Source organism: Micropterus dolomieu, linkage group LG07 (assembly GCF_021292245.1).
Source record: "Micropterus dolomieu isolate WLL.071019.BEF.003 ecotype Adirondacks linkage group LG07, ASM2129224v1, whole genome shotgun sequence".
Classification (NCBI taxonomy): Eukaryota; Metazoa; Chordata; class Actinopteri; order Centrarchiformes; family Centrarchidae; genus Micropterus; species Micropterus dolomieu.
Genome location: NC_060156.1, coordinates 25,593,287 through 25,612,644, shown reverse-complemented (window position 1 = coordinate 25,612,644; position 19,358 = coordinate 25,593,287). Strand labels below are relative to the sequence as shown.

The following is a 19,358-nucleotide window of genomic DNA, read 5'->3' as shown; positions in this document are numbered from 1 at the left end:
TATTTAAAACCTTGCTTTTATACATCGGTACTCTAATAACAGGAATCCATGATGCGCCTCATGCTCATCCACCTCATGCCGCTCATGCCCATGTCCCTGAAGCTCCTGTACTCGCCGGGCCTCATGTACATCATCCTGCCTCTGTAGTGGGGCTGCTCATACATCAGCCAGTGGCCGTCCATCACGTGGCAGGACTGGCAGTCGGACATGTGGTAACGGTCCATCATGTTGTCGCAGTCGTCCATCAGCTCATGACTCTGACCACCGAAGTTCTCCCTCTCATAGATCTTCATCCTGAACTGGCCTCTGTGCTGTAAATTGAAATTTGTGAAATGAGTCAAATACTGTAATAACTTTGTTTTCACCGAGTTCAATATTTTTCATTTATCTAAGGCAGTGATTCTCAAACTTTTTCACCCCTAAACTGGCACAAATTAGACCATAGACCCCTTGGAACCCATTCAGGGACCCCTGGGGGTCCCAGGACCAAAATTTGAGAACCACTTTAAGGTATAGTTTCAAATGAATAGGAAATAGTGAGCTACAATACCATGGGGATCATGCGGCAAGACCTGATGCAATCACTCATGCCCATACGCTGGTAGTCAGAGTACTCTCCCCTCCTGACAAAGAACTGGTTTCCCATGTAGTTGGGACGATCGTAGACCATGAAGCAGCCGCTCTCCACCCTGCAGGAGTGGCACCTGCTCAGGTAGGAGGACATGTCAGCGCAGTCGCTGCTGGTCTCATAGGAACGACCCTGGAAGTTCCTGTCCTCGTAGAAGATGATCTGAGAATAGAAAATAAGAATCCATTATGATGACACCACTGATTGTTTAAAGTACATATATACATATTCCTCCATCAACTCCAATTAGATAAAATAATGTACAAATCAAAAGCTGAAGCTGCACACACCTTGCCCATGGTCATGGCTACAGTTGCAACTGTTTAGGTTCAAAATGATTGCACACTTTTCTCGATGTCCCCGTGTTGCTTTTATACCTGACCTCGCACCGAAAGGATACATGACCCCATTGTTCAAATTCCTGACAGAGCAACATGGAGCAGGAGGCCCCCCGTGTACAGTTCAATTCAAAGTGACCTTCAACAGATCGTGATTTGCGGTGGTTGCATTTGTGAGAAGAGGCCCGCTTTGTATTGTCTCTGCTGCTGAATAACAGAGAATGTGTTTTCCACAAACAAACCTTTCTTTCAAGGGCTCATTAAATATGTTACCTGTAATCTAATGTTATTAATAGGTCAAACAATACACCAGAATTTTTTTTATTTGGCCAAAAAATTCTGTACATGAACAATTAGCTTTCTAAATTTGTATCAATATAGGACTGATAAACAGCAGTAAAAGTTGACTGGATGAAACTAAACACCAGGAGATCAGGCGATGTTGATACCATGCAAATTAATTAATGTACAGCATCACATTAAAACAAATATGTGGGCCACATGAAGTATTCAGAGATTGTTATATCTATTTTAATCCAACTATACTCTTTAAATTTATTCTTAAAAAATAATCTTCAAATAATTTGCTATTATATTATTATTCATGCAAATAGATGAAAAAATAAAGTTGTACAAGCTGTTTAAAAAAAACCCCCTAATTGTATATTAAGCATTAAAGAAAAAACAACACAAACAAACAAGATCATTGAAAGTAAACAATATAAAGGTGTAACTAATACCAGCAAAGAGATTATGTATGCCAATAAAGTTTATCCCTTTATGAACAACCAAGTAACCCCTTGATTCTGCTAAACTGTTGGCAAAATAGATGAAGTCTGAAAAACCAATGAATAATTAAGAACAGTTTTGCCTTCATCTCCAAAAGTAAAACTGACACAAATGCATCAGAAAATGTGTTTTATTCCTTGAGGAGGTTGGAAGTTGGTTTCCTGCTCTACTGTAATGACTTGAATTAAAACAAACCCTGACTTCAACTCTATGGGTTTGTAAGGTGTGGAATGGTTCGTACAAATAAATACAGGAGCAGCAACATTGAGAATTAGAGAACCCCTTCTGGCGATTTGAACATTAAACTATAAATGAGACTCTCTCTACGACCATAGGGAGTTCAACCCTCCTCAAAAACCTGTTGGTCACATGCACACATATACAACAATTAGGGGGGTTTTGTTAAGTGTGTTTACAGCCTTGGTATGGCTGAACACATGCCAGACACATGCCTTTGGTGTGAGAGACCCGGGTTTGAATCCACTGTGAGACATCCACCATTGTGTCCCCGAGCAAACACTTAACCCCTAGTTGCTCCAGAGGCATACGACCTCTGACATATATAGCAACTGTAAGTCGCTTCGGATAAAAGCATCAGCTAAATGAATAAATGTACTTTGTACTGTTTGGTTTCTCAATCTCAAACATATATATCTTGCTGTATTGCTGCCCACCAAAGCCAACAAGATGATGAAGATAAAATTAATTAGCCATAATGGCTATAGAGAGCTGGAGTCATGATGTCACTTCCTGTCTAACCTCTGTTCCACTAGCTTCAGTGACCACCATACAAATTGTGTATTAACAATAAGATTAAATAAGTACAGCAAATTCTTACACAATATATACTCAACATAATTACACTGCTCCAATTGTTTTGATGTTGAAGACAAATGTGTTTTTTGCAGTGATGAACCAGAAATTTTCCAGAATTTATTTTACCACTGTGCGCATTCAATTACATTTGGACTTGAATAAAAGACTATATATTGCGTGAAACTAAAAACAGTATTAAACTTAAGTGTATAAATGTCATTGCACATTTTAAACATGATAAATGCAATATTGAATTAATTGTAAATGTATTGATTTTACATGGTAAATTTCATAAGGGCAAAATAATAACAGCTACCCCCACTTTCATTGGATTTGTACATGAATTACATCAAAACTCTCAAAAACTCTGAAAATGTTTTTTTTCTTGTTTTATTCTTTTATTTCTTTGTAATAGTTTGTCTATCTGTATAATTTTGTGTGGACCACATGTCTGCACTGTTTGCGTATTTGTTCTTATCAATTAAAGAAATCCTTTAAAAAATCCAGCTTCAATGCAATGCATTTTTTGGTCTGTCTAATAAAAATTAAGCATATTCTTGAGGTTAACTTTCCATATTCTCAGACAAATTGGCATACAGCAGTTGCTGTTAGAAACTGAAACCTTTCTGTACGTTTAATTCTCATCAACAGGACACTGACAAGGAACAGGCAGGGAATTCACAGCTAGGTTTATTTCACAAATGTGCAACTGGGATTTCTTGCTTGAAATCTTGCAGAAGGCAGGCAGACAGCGGAAAAACAAGTTAGGCGCTGAATGAGGCAGATAGACTGAGATCTCTCGCAGGGATCAAAATCATTAACAGGGTCAGGCCATCTGCAGAACGGAGTGAAGAGCCGGGGTTTAAACACTGCAGGTCTTGAGTTCGGATGAGTCTCAAGTGATTGGACAGCCACACACCACACACACATGACAGAGAAGACAAAGAACTGATGAGAAACACAAGAGAGGGAAGAACAGCAGAAACACAAGGAGCTGAGGGGGTAGCACTGCCAACTGTGACTCTTTGGTTATTTTAACAAAATTAAACATTCACTTTGTGAGCAAAAAAATAACTACAGCTCCCACAAGCTGTCATCATAACTCGGTTTCATCCATATCATTTCGTCCATGTCCAGATGTAATCTCCGCGGTCTAAGAGTTCTACAGCGTTTCTCAGTCCTGCTGTTATTACAGACAAATCTGAGCTGACTGTGACCTCTTAGCTCGCTCGTGTCTCTGCTGTTGAGCTGTGATGTTTAGCCTGCAAACATCTGGGGCTTATGGGAAATGGTGTTCTTTAAAGGCAGCTAAAAAAACTAAATATTGAATAAAAAATGATATTAGATCATTGGTCAAAACACCATCATAGAGCCACATGACATACTGTCGAGGAAGGCTCTGTGAATAGTGTTATCTACACTATTCACACTTTGCACCTTATGCATCTTGGGCAGCTAAGATTGCTGTCTATCTATTTGATTGCTCAAACCAGTCAATGAAGAGGTGGCAGTAGCTCAGTCTGTAAGGACTTTGCTGGAAATCCAAAGGTTGCTGATTCAAGTCCAGCTCAGACCACAGATATGGACATCCTGGGCACTGCCAAAGGTGGCCTTGAGCAACTTCCTGAACCCCCAACCGCTTCACTATAATAACGAGTGAAAAAACAGTTTCGTTGTTTTCATCTTTATCAGATAATGACAGTAAAATTATTGTTTACTGTATGTATTTGGATTATAGTTTCTGGTTAGTTACTTGGCTGATTACACATATTTTTTTTTTCTTCTGGTATATACATTTTTTGCATTTGGCAACAAGGAAAGTTAAAATCAACAGATGGAATCCGATTGTTTATCTGGCTAATGCGGGTGTATATTGTAATATTAATAATAATAATAATAATAATAATAATAATAATAATAATAATAATAATAATAATAATAATAATAATAATAATAAATGAGTGCATAAGCCAGTACATTTATTCAAGTACTGTACTTAAATACAAATTTGACTTACAGTTGACTTGAGTTATTTCTCACATGAACATTTTTCATAGCCTTTCTGTCTAGTGAAAACCATGTAACTCCAAATTTGGTGATTTTCAATGTTTGTGATCAACTGAAGGATAACTGATGAATGAAGGATTATGGGTTGAGAAAATTCTTATTATTATATTATTATATTATATTATTATAGTTTATAATAATAATTATTAAAATTATTATTATTATAAACTATTTAAACTCACCTTGGATTAGCTCAAAAATGCATTGTCACAAAGCTGAAAACAGAGCTGTTTTTTCTGTCTCTAAGTTGACTTTTTAGAGATAGATGGTTCTCACATGACAGCAACACTACAAACCTGATGATAATCTTACAGAATATGATGCATTGCTGTATGTGATGTGAATACGTCCTCCACCACTGCGGAAATACATCAACTGCTTTTTGATTTACGAATAACAATAAATTACATACTAGGACTCCATAGAAATGCATTTCTGAAGTAACCAATTCTAGTTACACTGTTGTTCCCCAAATGTGCTGCTGCTAACAAAAATAACAAAAAGTGGTGGGAACTTACTGAATAATGTATTTATTGTGTAACCTTCTTAAACATTGTCATCATGTTAAAAGCCCAGTCTATGTAAGGTACCATTTCAATTGAGTCCACGTGATCTGCATTCAAACACTAATCCTTATTTGAATCCACATGTCCATGTGGTCTGGGATGTTAGGGGTGGAATGTGTGCTGCACACGGCTCGTGGATTGTGCCTTCAACAACTGAATCAGCCAAATGTTAAAATGCTATATAACAAAGAAAACTGCCTTGATTCGTTAACTCCTCCCTGAGTAATACCGCAGCAAGTGCATCAGGTAATTAAAACTGTAATTTACTTTGTCTGCAGTTGTTGGATTATTCATTTATCACAGAATAGTATGTGATATTTTATGTAAAAAAAATAAATCCTTATCTCTAACCATGTGTATTTCTACTCAAAGCTACACTTTATACTGCTAAAAACAGAATATAAATATAGAACTACAACTTCAATTATAACTAACTTCTAAAATGTATTTCTTGGTGAACACACATTTACTTTAATCCACAGAAGATGAACAGAAACATTTTTTCTCCCTCTATCATCTCATTATGTCATTATATATTATGAATATTTATTTATTTAATAAGAAACTTCTGTAGGTGAAAATATGAGGTTGTAAATGATGATAACATTTGAGGAGGATAACTGATCAATGAGCATGAGCAATTGTCTAGAAACTCTCTTTTTGTATTGTGTATTGAAATGGTGCATTCAAATAATACAATATACAAACATAATTTAATCAGATCAATAGATTGCCAACATTAAAAACAACATATGCCACGTTGAATTTGGAAAAATGTTTTATTTATGAGGTCAGATTTTTTAAGAACAGATTAATTCATAAGTTAACAGGAGTCAGTAATGCGCCTGATGGAGCTGAATCTCATTCCATTGTATCCCATGTCCCTGAAGCTCCTGTACTCTCCGGGCCTCAGGTACATCATCCTGCCTCTGTAGTTGGGCTGCTCGTACATCAGCCAGTGGCCGTCCATCACGTGGCAGGACTGGCAGTCGGACATGTGGTAACGGTCCTGGATGTTGTCGCAGTCGTCCATCAGCTCATGCATTTGACCTCCAAAGTTCTCCATCTCGTAGAGCCTTATTTTATAGGACCCTTTGTGCTGTTAAGAGAAAATATAAATATATAGTGATTAGTCATTTTAACGGGAACTTCTTTTAGCAGTCATGTGAGACATCCAGTACTCTGTATTTCTTGATATTGTCAATAGTGTCATACCATGGGGATCATACGGCAGGACCTGATGCAGTCACCAAAACCCATCATACGCTGGTAGTCAGAGTACTCGCCCCTCCTCATGAAGTACTGGTTTCCCGTGTAGTTGGGACGATCGTAGACCATGAAGCAGCCGCTCTCCACCTTGCAGGAGTGGCACCTGCTCAGGTGGGAGGACATGTCAGCGCAGTCGGTGCTCGTCTCATAGGAGCGACCTTGGAAGTTCCTGTCCTCGTAGAAGATGATCTAGAATCCAACAGAGCAGCCGAAGTTCAGTAGGATTATGATGGATGGTTACAAATCTCAACCTGGATTTAAAGAGCTATCATTATGGAATCATTGTCTCGGTGTAGTAATCGTGCCAAACCGATGCATCGATGGACCCTTTCTTTGCACATATGTGAATACAAAAAAGCAATTGCGAGAATTGCAAAGTGCAAACATTGTAAGAGCAACAGTTATATTAAAGTATCTGTAATAAGCTTACCTTGCCGTGCATGGTGGCTGGTATATTGAGTGATGCTATAGTAATCCTATCGTGGATTTAAGCCTTTTTTATACCTAACGCGACATCCAAACAATCTATGGCACCATTGTGTGGAAACCATGAGTCAGCATGAGCAAGCAATGTCAGTCCCTCTGTTTGTGACTGCTGATGGGAAAGGGTTATTATGCATCCTCTCACAGGCTCTGTCATTCTAGATCAAATGGCTTCAGTATCTATAGCTCACATTTTTGATTACATTGAATATTATCAAAATCATTTAACTTTTGAGTTTCAATTTAGAAGGAACATGAAAACAAGCATGCACGTTAATCATGTGTGAATCTTCTGTTCATTAATTTTTTTCTGTTATCACAAATTTTGCTGCTGGGCTGACGCTGCAAACTGTTTCAGACAGAACTGTCCCCCAGGTCACCATGAACATAAAATATCTCAAGTGCTCATGCAAAGGTGCATCCGCTGTTTTAAAGGTGTGCATGAATTCTATGAAGGCTGCAACAAACACCGGTTTGATTTATGGCAACCGTCACTATTTCTTTTATCACATATTATCTGCTTATTGTATATTTATCATACTTATATTCGGTGGTGGAAGATGCATTTACATAGTAATACCAGAATGTAGAAATACTCTGTTACAAGCAAGGGCGTCCCTTTGTATTGAAAAGTGGTGGGGATAACTGGGCTCAGATTAAAAAACCATTTAAACAGTCTTTAGCAAAATAGGAAATATAATGGTGGATTGGTTGGAAGAGGGAGTAGATAATTAAAAATTATGGCAGATAGTGAAAAATATTGCACAACAATGCATCAAAAGTGCATAGCATAGGCTATTAGAGTTGGCAATACAAAAACAACAATAACGTTGACTGCACAAGTAACATTCATCCATCACATCCACACCTGTAAAACCATGTTAATCTAACAATGCCAAAACCACATTTATTGTCTAGAAAGCAGCAGTGCATGTAAGTCAGGCCAGCAATAACAACAAGCCTATTCAATATCACTGCCGTAAAATATGAAAAAATAGAAACAACTTAAGGAATAATGTTAACAATGTTAGCATGTTCACAGAGAGAGAATGGAAAACTTACAAAACAATACACATGCACATGCACAATTGGGCACATGCGCGAAATGGGGTCATTTTAGAATCAGTAGGTCATCTGTTTTTTGTCTAAGTTACTTTTGTTGGACAATGCACATTTGTTTTTCTATAGTTACATTGCATGCATGTTTTCTTATTATGCAAATAAACCTCTCTCAAAACATTTTCATTTCTTAGTTGACATTTCTTGGTTTTAATTATGCTTTTAAAAAGTGATGGTGACAAAATCAGCTATTTAAAAAAGTGGAGAGATCATGTGCCCTGCCTCCCCAGTGTAAATGACACCTACAAGTAAATGCCGCGCAGCCAAAAATATTACTTGAGTAAAAGTACAAAAGTATTAGCATCAAATATACTACATACAGAATAATATATATTATATTATTGGATTGTAATTGTTAATGCATTAATGTACATATCAGTTTAATGTTGCAGCTGGTTAAGGTGGAGCTATTTTTAACAATATATGATATTTCAATCTTAATCTGAATCTGTAAAGTAACTAGTAGCTAAATTTATCAAATAAATGTAGCGGAGTAAACAATACAACATTTCCCTCTGAAATTTTGTTTAGTATAAATTACCTCAAAATTGTACTTCAGTGCAGTACTTGAGTAAATGTACATAGTTACTTTACACCATTGCTTATTTGCACCCACACATTGACTGTTTGCATTATTACTATGGTTGACCTTACTTTGCACAATGCAAGCTTGAAGGTGGTTACAATTTGCAATGCTATTCAATATACATTACATTGTGGAATAATTTGAGTGCAGTATAGGGTATGATAATTTTCAACAATACAAAGAAGCACACTCTAAATAATGAACAGTATATCTAAATGTATTGTTTTTACTTTATATTAGATGGAGACTTGTTTATGCATCTTAACTGGATATTATTTATACTCTTTATAGCATGTAACCTATTACTTGGATCGTATTTACTGGTACTTTCATGGCTAGGTAAGTCTCAATTAATCACAATGAATATTTTATCTGGTAAATGTAAATGCTCCGTACTTGTATAGCGCCTTTCTAGTCTTTTCGACCACTCAAAGCGCTTTTACACTACATCTGCATTCACCAGCCTAAGTGCTCAAACGGAAACTAACATTCACACTCACTCATACAAATAGCAGAATAGCCGCCAGGGGCAATTCGGGGTTCAGTATCTTGCCCAAGGACACTTCGACACGCAACTAGGGGGAGCCAGGGATTGAACCGCCGACCTTCCGATTAACGGCCAACCCGCTCTACCACCTTTATAATTTGATTCTCATTAGTAACCCTCATTTTTTCTTCAGTGTATAATGGATTTTGCATTTGTTGTGAACATGAACGAACAGAAAAAAGCCATGCGCTCAATATTTTTGTTTCATCTCTCATTTTTTATTTCAACATGAAATTGTTTAGCACATGTCCATGATGCGCTTCATGCTCATCCACCTCATGCCGCTCATGCCCATGTCCCTGAAGCTCCTGTACTCTCCGGGCCTCATGTACATCATCCTGCCTCTGTAGTGGGGCTGCTCGTACATCAGCCAGTGGCCGTCCATCACGTGGCAGGACTGGCAGTCGGACATACGGTAACGGTCCTGGATGTTGTCGCAGTCGTCCATCAGCTCATAACTCTGACCACCGAAGTTCTCCCTCTCGTAGATCTTCATCCTGAACTGGCCTCTGTGCTGTTTTTTGCAGAAAATTTAAACAAATTAACATCTCAATAACAAGCTCTGTGGGGGTTGTCACCCGTAGTAGAATCACAAACGGATGCTGTTTTATACTTACCATGGGGATCATACGGCAAGACCTGATGCCACCACTCCATCCTATCATGCTCATGTAGTCAGCGTACTCGCCCCTCCTCATGAACCACTGGTTTCCCATGTAGTTGGGACGGTCGTAGACCATGAAGCAGCCGCTCTCCACCCTGCAGGAGTGGCACCTGCTCAGGTAGGAGGACATGTCGGCGCAGTCGCTCATGCACTCATAGGAGCGACCCTGGAAGTTCCTGTCCTCGTAGAAGATGATCTGAAAAACAAGGGACACATTAGTTTAGTCTTAAGGCTTTGATGTAATTTGATTTAGAAAGTTTTCTGTATATTCTGTACAAATAATAACAGTTATGATATTTGTAATTTGGGATTCAAATTATTCTGAAGCTTACCTTGCCCATGCTCATGTCAGTGGTGGTCATATTTAGGTGAGCTGCTGCTGTTGCTACTGCTACTGCTGCACTGCTGTCCTGTCTGGTTTAACCCTTGCTTTTATACCTGATCAAACCCTACAGAGTCAGTGGGCCCCCATTGTTTAAACCCCTGACCCAGCAACATGGTATAGAGCACCGTACAATCTGTGCTACTGTGTTGTATAACCACATGACTGGGCCCTCGAAGACCTTAGAAATTTTATCCTGCTGACCAGGTAACACAAAGCCCATTTTTTTCAATGTATTAGCTATTATGCCAGATACAGTTCAATCATTTACATAGCAAAAAGCATTAACAGTCTAAATTGGTAGAAATAGTAATAATAGTTTGTAGCTGTATTATGATGCACTATAATTAACATTGATGTTTAAACAATTTAGTATATTAGTGTGAATCTGATGTTGATTTTGAATTAAAGCAGCAGGATAGTATTCTTTTAAAAATAACTTTTTGTCACATTTGCTAAAAACTGTCACTATAGCCTGACCTCATGTACACGTTCATCTGAATCCTCCTACTGCTCGTAAAGCCACTTGCAAGAATCCACCACTCCCAGGTCAAAACAACCAATCAGAGGCAGGAGCAGTTTCTGATGGAGTGTGATTCACTGCTTGTGCACACGCAGCGCAGCCCCTCTCCTTCCACATGGTCTCGCTCAGTTAAGTACAACATCTTCAATGCGGCTTCAGACGTTTTGCGAACACAACAGCTGAGAAACAACCAGCAGCAGTGAAAGAACTGTGTTTTACCAACAGCATTCTATAGTACAAAACACGTGTGTGAACACGTCTTGGCTCCACACGGAGCTTCAGGCTCATTATGTTCAATGCCCACTTTTAAAGCACTTCTGAATCCTTCTCCTTCTCCACCTCCAACACCCATAAACCTGTCTGCCGATAACTTTGCCTTTGACAGGCAAAGTGGCAGCTATAACTAGCCAATTCTCTAAGCCACTTTTGCTCTCGGTCCGGTCAACTCCCACTCTGTGAGCACGGCACAAGAAAACCTACCATGTAGCCGTCCTCATACATGTCTCTCTCCATCTCCCCTGGGAAATAACGCTAAGGGGTCGACTCCAACACTAACATGTAGCAGCCCAACTACATGGTCTTCCCAGGTCAACGGCACTTCACTCTCCTTGTTTACTCCTCTCACGGAGAGTGAGGTATCAGAACCCCTGACCCGTAGCCGTCCTACTACATGCCCACCGGACCCGATTCCTACAAATCTCCTCCAAGCCATATCGCCTACCGTGATCCCGTCAATCACTCATGTGATTAATACTTCTCTGGCTTTGGGAACCTTCCCAACCACTTTCAAAAGGGCTCAGGTTACACCCTTGCTCAAAAAACCCTCCCTTGACCCTACTCAAGTTGAAAACTGCCAGGTTCACTTCTACCGTTTCTATCCAAAACTATCGAACAGGCAGTCCTCAAACAGATCTCAGGTTTCCTCTCACGCAATGACCTCCTAGACCATTCTACTGAAACGGCTCTTTTGTCTGTAATAGAAGCCTTAAGGTCAGCTAAAGCTGTAGCCCAGTCCTTGGTTTTTATCCTGCTTGACCTATCAACTGCCTTTCTTGTTTTTTATCAGCCCAAAAGGACTCATGTCACTCCATTACTCAATGACCTCCACTGGCTACCCATGGCCTATGTTCCTTCTTGGCCACTGCCCTCCTCCAACAAACGCTGCCTGGCCCTGCCATCCCTACACAAAAAGCAATCTCAGTCCTGGCTGTTCTCATCTGTGACACCACGATGGTGGAATGACCTACCACATGCCATCAGAGCAGGAGCGTCCCCCTCTAACTTCAAGAAGCTCGTGAAAACTCATCTCTTCCAAGAACACTTTCTCTTATAACACCTCTAACCTCTATTTATTGCTGCCCTTACTACATTGAACAAAATTGTAAAAGCATCACTTTTGTTTTTGCCCCCATTCATCATGGGCTGAACTCCAAGATCTAAGATTTTCTCTATGTACACAAAATGAAGTTTTGTAATTTTCACAAATCTGTCACAATCTGTGTTAGTGTGCACTTCTCCTTTGCCAAGATAATCCATCCACCTCACAAGTGTGGTATATAAAGATGCTGATCAGACAGTGTAAGTATTGCACAGGAGTGCCTTTGGCTGGCCACAATAAAAGGCCACTCGAATATGTGCAGTTTCACTGTGTTGGGAGGGTCAGGGGGGGTCGGGGGTGGGGGGTTCCGGAAACCAGTCAGTATCTGGTGTGAGCACCGTTTTCCTCACGCAGTGCAACACATGTCCTTTGCATAGTGTTGATCAGATTGATGAATGGGGCCTGTGGAATGTTGGTCCACTCCTCTTCAATTGCTGTGCGAAGTTGCAGTCAGGTCGAGACCCCGATGAGGACGACGCGCATGCAGATGAGCTTCCCTGAGACGTTCCCGAGAGTTTGTGCAGAAATTCTTTGGTTATGCAGCAGCTTTCCGGGTGACTGGTCTCAGACGATCTTGGAGGTGAAGATACTGGATGTGGAGGTCCTGGGCTGGTGTGGTTACACGTGGTCTGCGGTTGTGAGGCCAGTTTGATGTTCTGCCAAATTCTCTTGATCGACTTTGGAGATGGCTAATGGTAGAGAAATGAACATTCAATTCACGGGCAACAGCTCTGGTGGACATTCCTGCAGTCAGTATGCCAATTGCACGCTCCCTCAAAAATTGCGACATCTGTGGCATTGTGCTGTGTGATGGAACTGCACATTTTTGAGTGGTCTTTCATTGTGGCCAGCCTAACCCCTAAAATCCACTGCCTCCAGCTACGGTGCGTTACGGCTGCGCCAAAGTTGCCGGAGCTAATTGTGGCCATTATAGTCAATGCTTGTGAGTCCACCAGACGCGGCAGCAGCACGTCCCAGAAGCGGCTCTCCGCTCCGCAGAGAATAGGTAGCAGGTCTATTTTTGCCGCTAGACTTGTCAAGCAGCACAGAGCAGATCAAACCAGTCAGGAAGTCAGACACAGAATGGCATAGAGAATCCGGTCAATTTTCAAAATAAAACACACTGTGGAGACTCCTGATTTTTAATAAACAGTTAAAAAAGACACAAAAAGAAATACTTAACTATGTAGCCTACCTAATCATAGAAGAAGCAAAAAATGCAAACACTGATTACCAAATCAACAAAATCTAAACATGTCAGCAAAATAAGGCAGGCAAAATGTTCTGATTCTGAAAAGCTCCTTGTATGAAATGCTGCCTGAAGAAGAACAAAATGGCGTCACAGAGAGCTCTGAAGAAGGTAGTAGAAGCACAAAAAGGACAAATTAATAACGTAAGTAAATAATGTGGGGCAGGCTGCACGCTCCACTGCTGAAAGGCTTGAGACGCTTCCTGTGATGATGGGCTATGGACGCATCAAAGCCCTGGCTCAACCGTAATATGCCGTAGCCGGAGTCAGTGGATTCCTGGCGTAGGGCACACCTGTGCAATACCCTTGCTGTCTGATCAGCATCTTGATATGCCACACCTGTGAGGTGGATTGATTATCTCGGCAAAGGAGAAGTGCTCACTAACATAGATTTTGACAGATTTGTGAACAATACTTGAGAGAAATAGGCCTTTTGTGTACATAGAGAAAGTCTTGAATGGGAGCAAAAGCAAAAGTGTTGCGTTTATAATTTTGTTCAGTATAGTATTTTTTCTTTCAAGCTCAATTGTAAGCCCTTGTGTATTGGGTTAAGCAGTAAAATGCAGAGCCACATTTCTCATCAGATTTACACAAAAGTTAGGATGAACATTTGCTTTCACAGCTGTTTGCTGTCTACTGACCGAGTGTATATATTTTAAGGTGTGATACATGATATTTCATTGAGACAGTTGGGCAGTAAGTTTGACAAAAGTCAAAGTTGTGCAGCAATAACTTTATTTAGCAGCATTTAATACATTCAGTGACCATTTAGTAAGCATTTAATAGCAAGAGTCCATGATGCGCCTCATGCTCATCCACCTCATGCCGCTCATGCCCATGTCCCTGAAGCTCCTGTACTCTCCGGGCCTCATGTACATCATCCTGCCTCTGTAGTGGGGCTGCTCGTACATCAGCCAGTGGCCGTCCATCACGTGGCAGGACTGGCAGTCGGACATACGGTAACGGTCCATGATGTTGTCGCAGTCGTCCATCAGCTCATGACTCTGACCACCGAAGTTCTCCCTCTCGTAGATCTTCATCCTGAACTGGCCTCTGTGCTGTAAAAACAGTTTGAAGGTTTATATCAGCGAGGAGTCATGAAAATGTCTTGTATAATAGAGAATGGTATAATATTATATGATATTAGAGGTCACCCTGTCCACAACAAACCACAATTATGTTATACTTACCATGGGGATCATACGGCAAGACCTGATGCAGTCTCTCCATCCCATCATGCTCATGTAGTCAGCGTACTCGCCCCTCTTCATGAACCACTGGTTTCCCATGTAGTTGGGACGGTCGTAGACCATGAAGCAGCCGCTCTCCACCCTGCAGGAGTGGCACCTGCTCAGGTAGGAGGTCATGTCAGCGCAGTCGTTCATGCACTCATAGGAACGACCCTGGAAGTTCCTGTCCTCGTAGAAGATGATCTGCAAAAAGGTGAATTGTAATGGTTAGAGAATAAAAGTAACAAGGTGAAAATGTTGATCTCATTTTGTAAACAATTATTTTGGGTTATTAGAAAAAGGTTTTTAATAAAAGTACCTTGCCCCTCATGTTCATGCTGGCATTGCTCATGTTGGATGCAGATGTGCTGTTGCTCCTGAAATTCCTTCCTCCCTGGTTTAACCCCTTCCTTTTATATCTGACCAAACGTGACGGCCCCCTCAATAGACTGCTTACTCAGCAACTTACTATTGAATGCAGACGTTATGTCCATTTTTTTAGGGACTGGGGACGTAGCTTTCTTTAGAAAAGCCTTTTCTCTCATTATAGAAAACATTCCCAACGGTGCATGTAACATGTGAATAGGTGGGCCCATGTGAACTCTGTATGTGAACTGTATTGGTGCATATTTATTTATTCTTTTGTTATTTGACTTGAGCTTTGGTGTAATACATGTGTTACACAAACACAATCAGAATTAGTTAATATGCTTTTTGAGTATTGTGCGAAACACTGGATTTGGCTGTTTTCAGAAGCCCATTATAGAAGTGTTAATTTGATAGTGGTGACAGAGGTGCTTCTAGTGACTTACTCTTGGTAGTGGCATGTCAGCAAACATGTCTTTAGGTCCCACACAGGATTTCTGTTTAATTGAGAAAGTCAGAGGTAGAACAACCCTTTACCTTAATGGACATTCTGAGAAGTCTAATCAACAAGAAACCAGCTTGCAGAGATATTAAATGACTGCATTGTGTTAACAGTTTGATAAATGCCTAAATTATACAACAGAGATACATACAGTCCAAAGTGAAGAATTTTATTTTACTTTGAGTCATATAGGATGTTAAACCATCTGCAAATTTACAATCCAGATATGCAAATAAATACAATGTTAAGAACATACTGTTTAACATAAACATAAATAATCAATAGCAAATTCAACCAACTTCAGTCACATAATTTCAACCTGTCCTTACTAGAAACACAATTGTTTCTTAAAGCCCATTATTACGACCAATATTTATTGTGGCAGTGACTTCTAGTGGCTATACGACGGTGGCAAAGGGGGAAGTTCGGTGTCGTATCATACATAGCGAGAAAGTCCATTTAAGGAGGTGGAAGGATAGGTCAAAACCAGGACTTTCAAACAGGAGAAAGGCGAGTCCCATGTGAAACCAAGTAAATGTTGAGTTATTTTGAGTTTTAAGTTAAATAGCATTACTGACTTCCATCGCATGATTTAAGTAATGTAGTTATGTTAACCCATACCACGATGTCTTCCTAAACCCAACCAAACTGCAACAGTTTCACAATGTTAACCACGTGTTTAATGTCATGTGACTGACATCACGTGACTTATGTAGCGAAGTTAAGGTCCAATCAGCTGTGCTTGACTGCTCTGGGAAGTGCTCATATTTTGTTTTGGGAGACATGGACAAACAACCTATTTTGTCATTTAGGTTGGAGGACTAATAGCAAAATTTGAATAAAACAAAGTAAGACCAACATGAGAAATTGGTCACTATGACATGTGCATGAATAAAGCTAACAAGATATTAAAGGAATAATTTGACATGTTGGAAAATCTATCTATTTGCTCTCTGGAGTCAGAAAATCTCTATTTTCCAAAATGTCAAACTAAGATACTGAGCTTGTCGGTTTTGTAATATGTTTTTTGTTTGTTTCTTGTGTGGCTGTGGTGATTTATGTTTTGTCGATATATTAAGTGCATATTTTATACATTGATATAGCTAAGAAATAAAAATAACATCTTATATAAACTGACTGTGAGCAATATGCGCTGCGGGGACAGGAAGACAAACAGCAGGCTATCATGCAGCGGTTCAAAGAGCCAAACACCTTCCAGCTTGAGAAAGCAGCTTTTCTGTACACAGAATATAACAATGTCCTGTAAATACAAAAAACACTACTAATACAGAAAACAAATTTAGAAAAGATGGTGGTGGGTTTTGTTTTAAATGTGAGTGAAGTATATGAAGCAGAAAAAACAACTTTGTAATTCTTCTCATCATCTTATCCAATATCAGCCCAATACCTCTTCAAAGTAATGCTGAGTGAAGGGTCAGTGCTTTCAACAAGAAAATTACAATGTAATTATGTAAAGATTTTACTGAAAGTGATGCTGGAATATAATTAAAAGGGTTTATGTTCTCTGGAGCACGAATGTGCTCAGAAAAACAACAACCAGCTAGTTTATAATGCACATTTGGAAAAGGATCATCCTCCAGGGTTGCATAATTGTGCTCAGTAAATGAACAGCCCATACATTTTTAATATTTTGTGGGGACTGATGGTGGTGCCAGAGAAAAGGTTTGCAAAGGTCAGGGTCAAATTAAGTATATGGATTCAGACTCTGGACAATATAAATAAACTGTAGGTGAGGTGCAATTCTGAACTGACACTGGTACCAAAGTAAAGGTCAAGGGGTCATCAAAATCCTTGGACTCATCCTTTTGGATGAGTCTAAAACAGTAAGTCCAATCAGTAAGATCATTAAAAGGATTATTCTGTGAATTCCATGATGATGTTTTTTAGTCTAGACACAACTTTCACTTTTCATTTGTACTTTCTGTTAATTCTTTAGGGTTAAGCCTCTGGTTAAGTTTACGATCATATACCTTATGTTGTTCATTATAGTGTGCTGGATCAATTTCTTTCCTTAGAAAGTCCTGATTAACTGAAAAGGTTTGCTGTTCAGCACTAGACAAATCTAACGCTTGGGTTAAAGGATTATTTTACAAATCTGTTCTGTTGTAACTCTACCGCTACTGTCATTAAAACGGAAAGTATCCCATTGACAGATAATTTCACACACAGATAATTAGACAGATATTTCATTGTCATAATTTAGTTAATAACATTTTTACTACTACATATTTTAAGCTATACTTTATATAAATAATGAAAAAGATCTAAAGTAGCGGTGCCAAAAGAATGGTTACTACTGGTGTACTCAGATATTTTTAGTTTACAGAGTTTTAGAAACCAGCACAAGTGCAACTTCTGTCATTTTGTGTACTGTATCACAGCAACAGTCTTTTCTGTTTTGTTGACATAATATTTACATATTTAAAGGTGTTATTTTTATGATGTTAAAATATATATTATCATGGGATGTTCGTGGTGTGCGCTAAAAATCACTGGAAAGCCCTAGACACATAATACAGGAATGGCTGCTAATGCAACAGGTTCAAACATTTTGTCAAAAAACTTTATTTTGGCGTATTAAGACATTTTCTACACAAGTGATTTTACATGTCCATGATGCGCCTCATGCTCATCCACCTCATGCCGCTCATGCCCATGTCCCTGAAGCTCCTGTACTCGCCAGGCCTCATGTACATCATCCTGCCTCTGTAGTTGGGCTGCTCGTACATCAGCCAGTGGCCGTCCATCACGTGGCAGGACTGGCAGTCGGACATACGGTAACGGTCCTGGATGTTGTCGCAGTCGTCCATCAGCTCATGCATCTGACCACCGAAGTTCTCCCTCTCGTAGATCCTCATCCTGAACTGGCCTCTGTGCTGTTTGTTGGAGAGAATAAAAACAAATGAATGTCTTAATATTAAGCTTTGTGGGGGTTGTCGCCTGTAGCAGATGACAGATGCTGCTTTATACTTACCATGGGGATCATACGGCAAGACCTGATGCAGTCTCTCCATCCCATCATGCTCATGTAGTCAGCGTACTCGCCCCTCCTCATGAAGTACTGGTTTCCCATGTAGTTGGGACGGTCGTAGACCATGAAGCAGCCGCTCTCCACCCTGCAGGAGTGGCACCTGCTCAGGTAGGAGGACATGTCAGAGCAGTCATTCATGCACTCATAGGAACGACCCTGGAAGTTCCTGTCCTCGTAGAAGACGATCTGAAAGGACAAAATATAAATTTATATAAATTTAAGCTAAAAAATAACGTCAGTGTACTTGATAATCAATCAAAACGTAGTTGAGGTGAGTGTGCTTACCTTGCCCATGGTCATGGTTGTTGTGTTAGTTCTTCAGAGAACTTTGTTGCTGCTACACTGATGCTGGTCCTGTTTTAACTGTTACTTTTATACCTGACCAAACCCAAAGAATCTGCGGCTCCCATTGTGCAAACCCCTGACCCAGCAACATGGTATAGAGGCATATAGAGGGCTGAGAGGCATTTGTCACATTTCCATGTGACTGGATCCCCTGGAAGACTTTAGAATGGATTTTTCCATAGGGAGGTCAATACAGTGAGCATTTTTTGAAGTTACAATACAGAGTAACCAACAATAGCCTCTTTTACACATTACAAAACACACTGTATCGCCCTCTGATTGGTAAGTGGACAATTTATTGACATCAGCTTTTGTGTGAGCACAATAGTCTGACATGCCAGTATTTAATGCACATCCATATGAACAAAACATGTTTATCCAGCTGTTTGTGGAGCCATGCCATAAGGACATTTAAATTTAAGTTTTTTGTTTGTGAATGTATATATATATATATATATAT

General features: G+C 39.7%; 5 protein-coding genes across 8 annotated transcripts; all 5 read right to left on the bottom strand.

The window, feature by feature from the left end:
* Window positions 1-32: 32 nt before the first annotated feature.
* LOC123973569 (gamma-crystallin M3-like) lies at window positions 33-1,038 on the bottom strand. 2 transcript variants are annotated; one of them, XM_046053717.1, is made up of 3 exons: window positions 1,006-1,038; window positions 551-790; window positions 33-311 (listed from the first exon to the last, which is right to left on the bottom strand). In XM_046053717.1, the coding sequence occupies exons 1-3, from the start codon at window positions 1,036-1,038 to the stop codon at window positions 33-35; spliced, it is 552 nt and encodes a 183-aa protein (XP_045909673.1). The 2 variants fall into 2 exon arrangements, with proteins under 2 accessions (XP_045909673.1, XP_045909674.1); XM_046053718.1 differs by lacking the exon at window positions 1,006-1,038 and adding an exon at window positions 919-942.
* Window positions 1,039-6,027: 4,989 nt separating this feature from the next.
* On the bottom strand, window positions 6,028-7,180 carry LOC123973564 (gamma-crystallin M3-like). Of its 2 annotated transcripts, none has more exons than XM_046053702.1 (3): window positions 7,160-7,180; window positions 6,420-6,662; window positions 6,028-6,303 (listed from the first exon to the last, which is right to left on the bottom strand). In XM_046053702.1, the coding sequence occupies exons 1-3, from the start codon at window positions 7,178-7,180 to the stop codon at window positions 6,028-6,030; spliced, it is 540 nt and encodes a 179-aa protein (XP_045909658.1). The 2 variants fall into 2 exon arrangements, with proteins under 2 accessions (XP_045909658.1, XP_045909659.1); XM_046053703.1 differs by lacking the exon at window positions 7,160-7,180 and adding an exon at window positions 6,904-6,933.
* Window positions 7,181-9,446: 2,266 nt separating this feature from the next.
* On the bottom strand, window positions 9,447-10,358 carry LOC123973550 (gamma-crystallin M3-like). The gene is made up of 3 exons (XM_046053684.1): window positions 10,205-10,358; window positions 9,826-10,068; window positions 9,447-9,722 (listed from the first exon to the last, which is right to left on the bottom strand). The coding sequence occupies exons 1-3, from the start codon at window positions 10,232-10,234 to the stop codon at window positions 9,447-9,449; spliced, it is 549 nt and encodes a 182-aa protein (XP_045909640.1). The 5' UTR covers window positions 10,235-10,358.
* Window positions 10,359-14,183: 3,825 nt separating this feature from the next.
* LOC123973549 (gamma-crystallin M3-like) lies at window positions 14,184-14,994 on the bottom strand. The gene is made up of 3 exons (XM_046053683.1): window positions 14,953-14,994; window positions 14,595-14,837; window positions 14,184-14,462 (listed from the first exon to the last, which is right to left on the bottom strand). Exons 1-3 carry the CDS (start codon window positions 14,983-14,985, stop codon window positions 14,184-14,186), a joined length of 555 nt encoding a protein of 184 aa, XP_045909639.1. The 5' UTR covers window positions 14,986-14,994.
* Window positions 14,995-18,125: 3,131 nt separating this feature from the next.
* LOC123973547 (gamma-crystallin M3-like) lies at window positions 18,126-18,859 on the bottom strand. 2 transcript variants are annotated; one of them, XM_046053682.1, is made up of 3 exons: window positions 18,839-18,859; window positions 18,497-18,739; window positions 18,126-18,398 (listed from the first exon to the last, which is right to left on the bottom strand). In XM_046053682.1, exons 1-3 carry the CDS (start codon window positions 18,851-18,853, stop codon window positions 18,126-18,128), a joined length of 531 nt encoding a protein of 176 aa, XP_045909638.1. In that variant the 5' UTR covers window positions 18,854-18,859. The 2 variants fall into 2 exon arrangements, with proteins under 2 accessions (XP_045909638.1, XP_045909637.1); XM_046053681.1 differs by having other exon boundaries at window positions 18,126-18,391; window positions 18,493-18,739; window positions 18,839-18,847.
* Window positions 18,860-19,358: the final 499 nt, after the last annotated feature.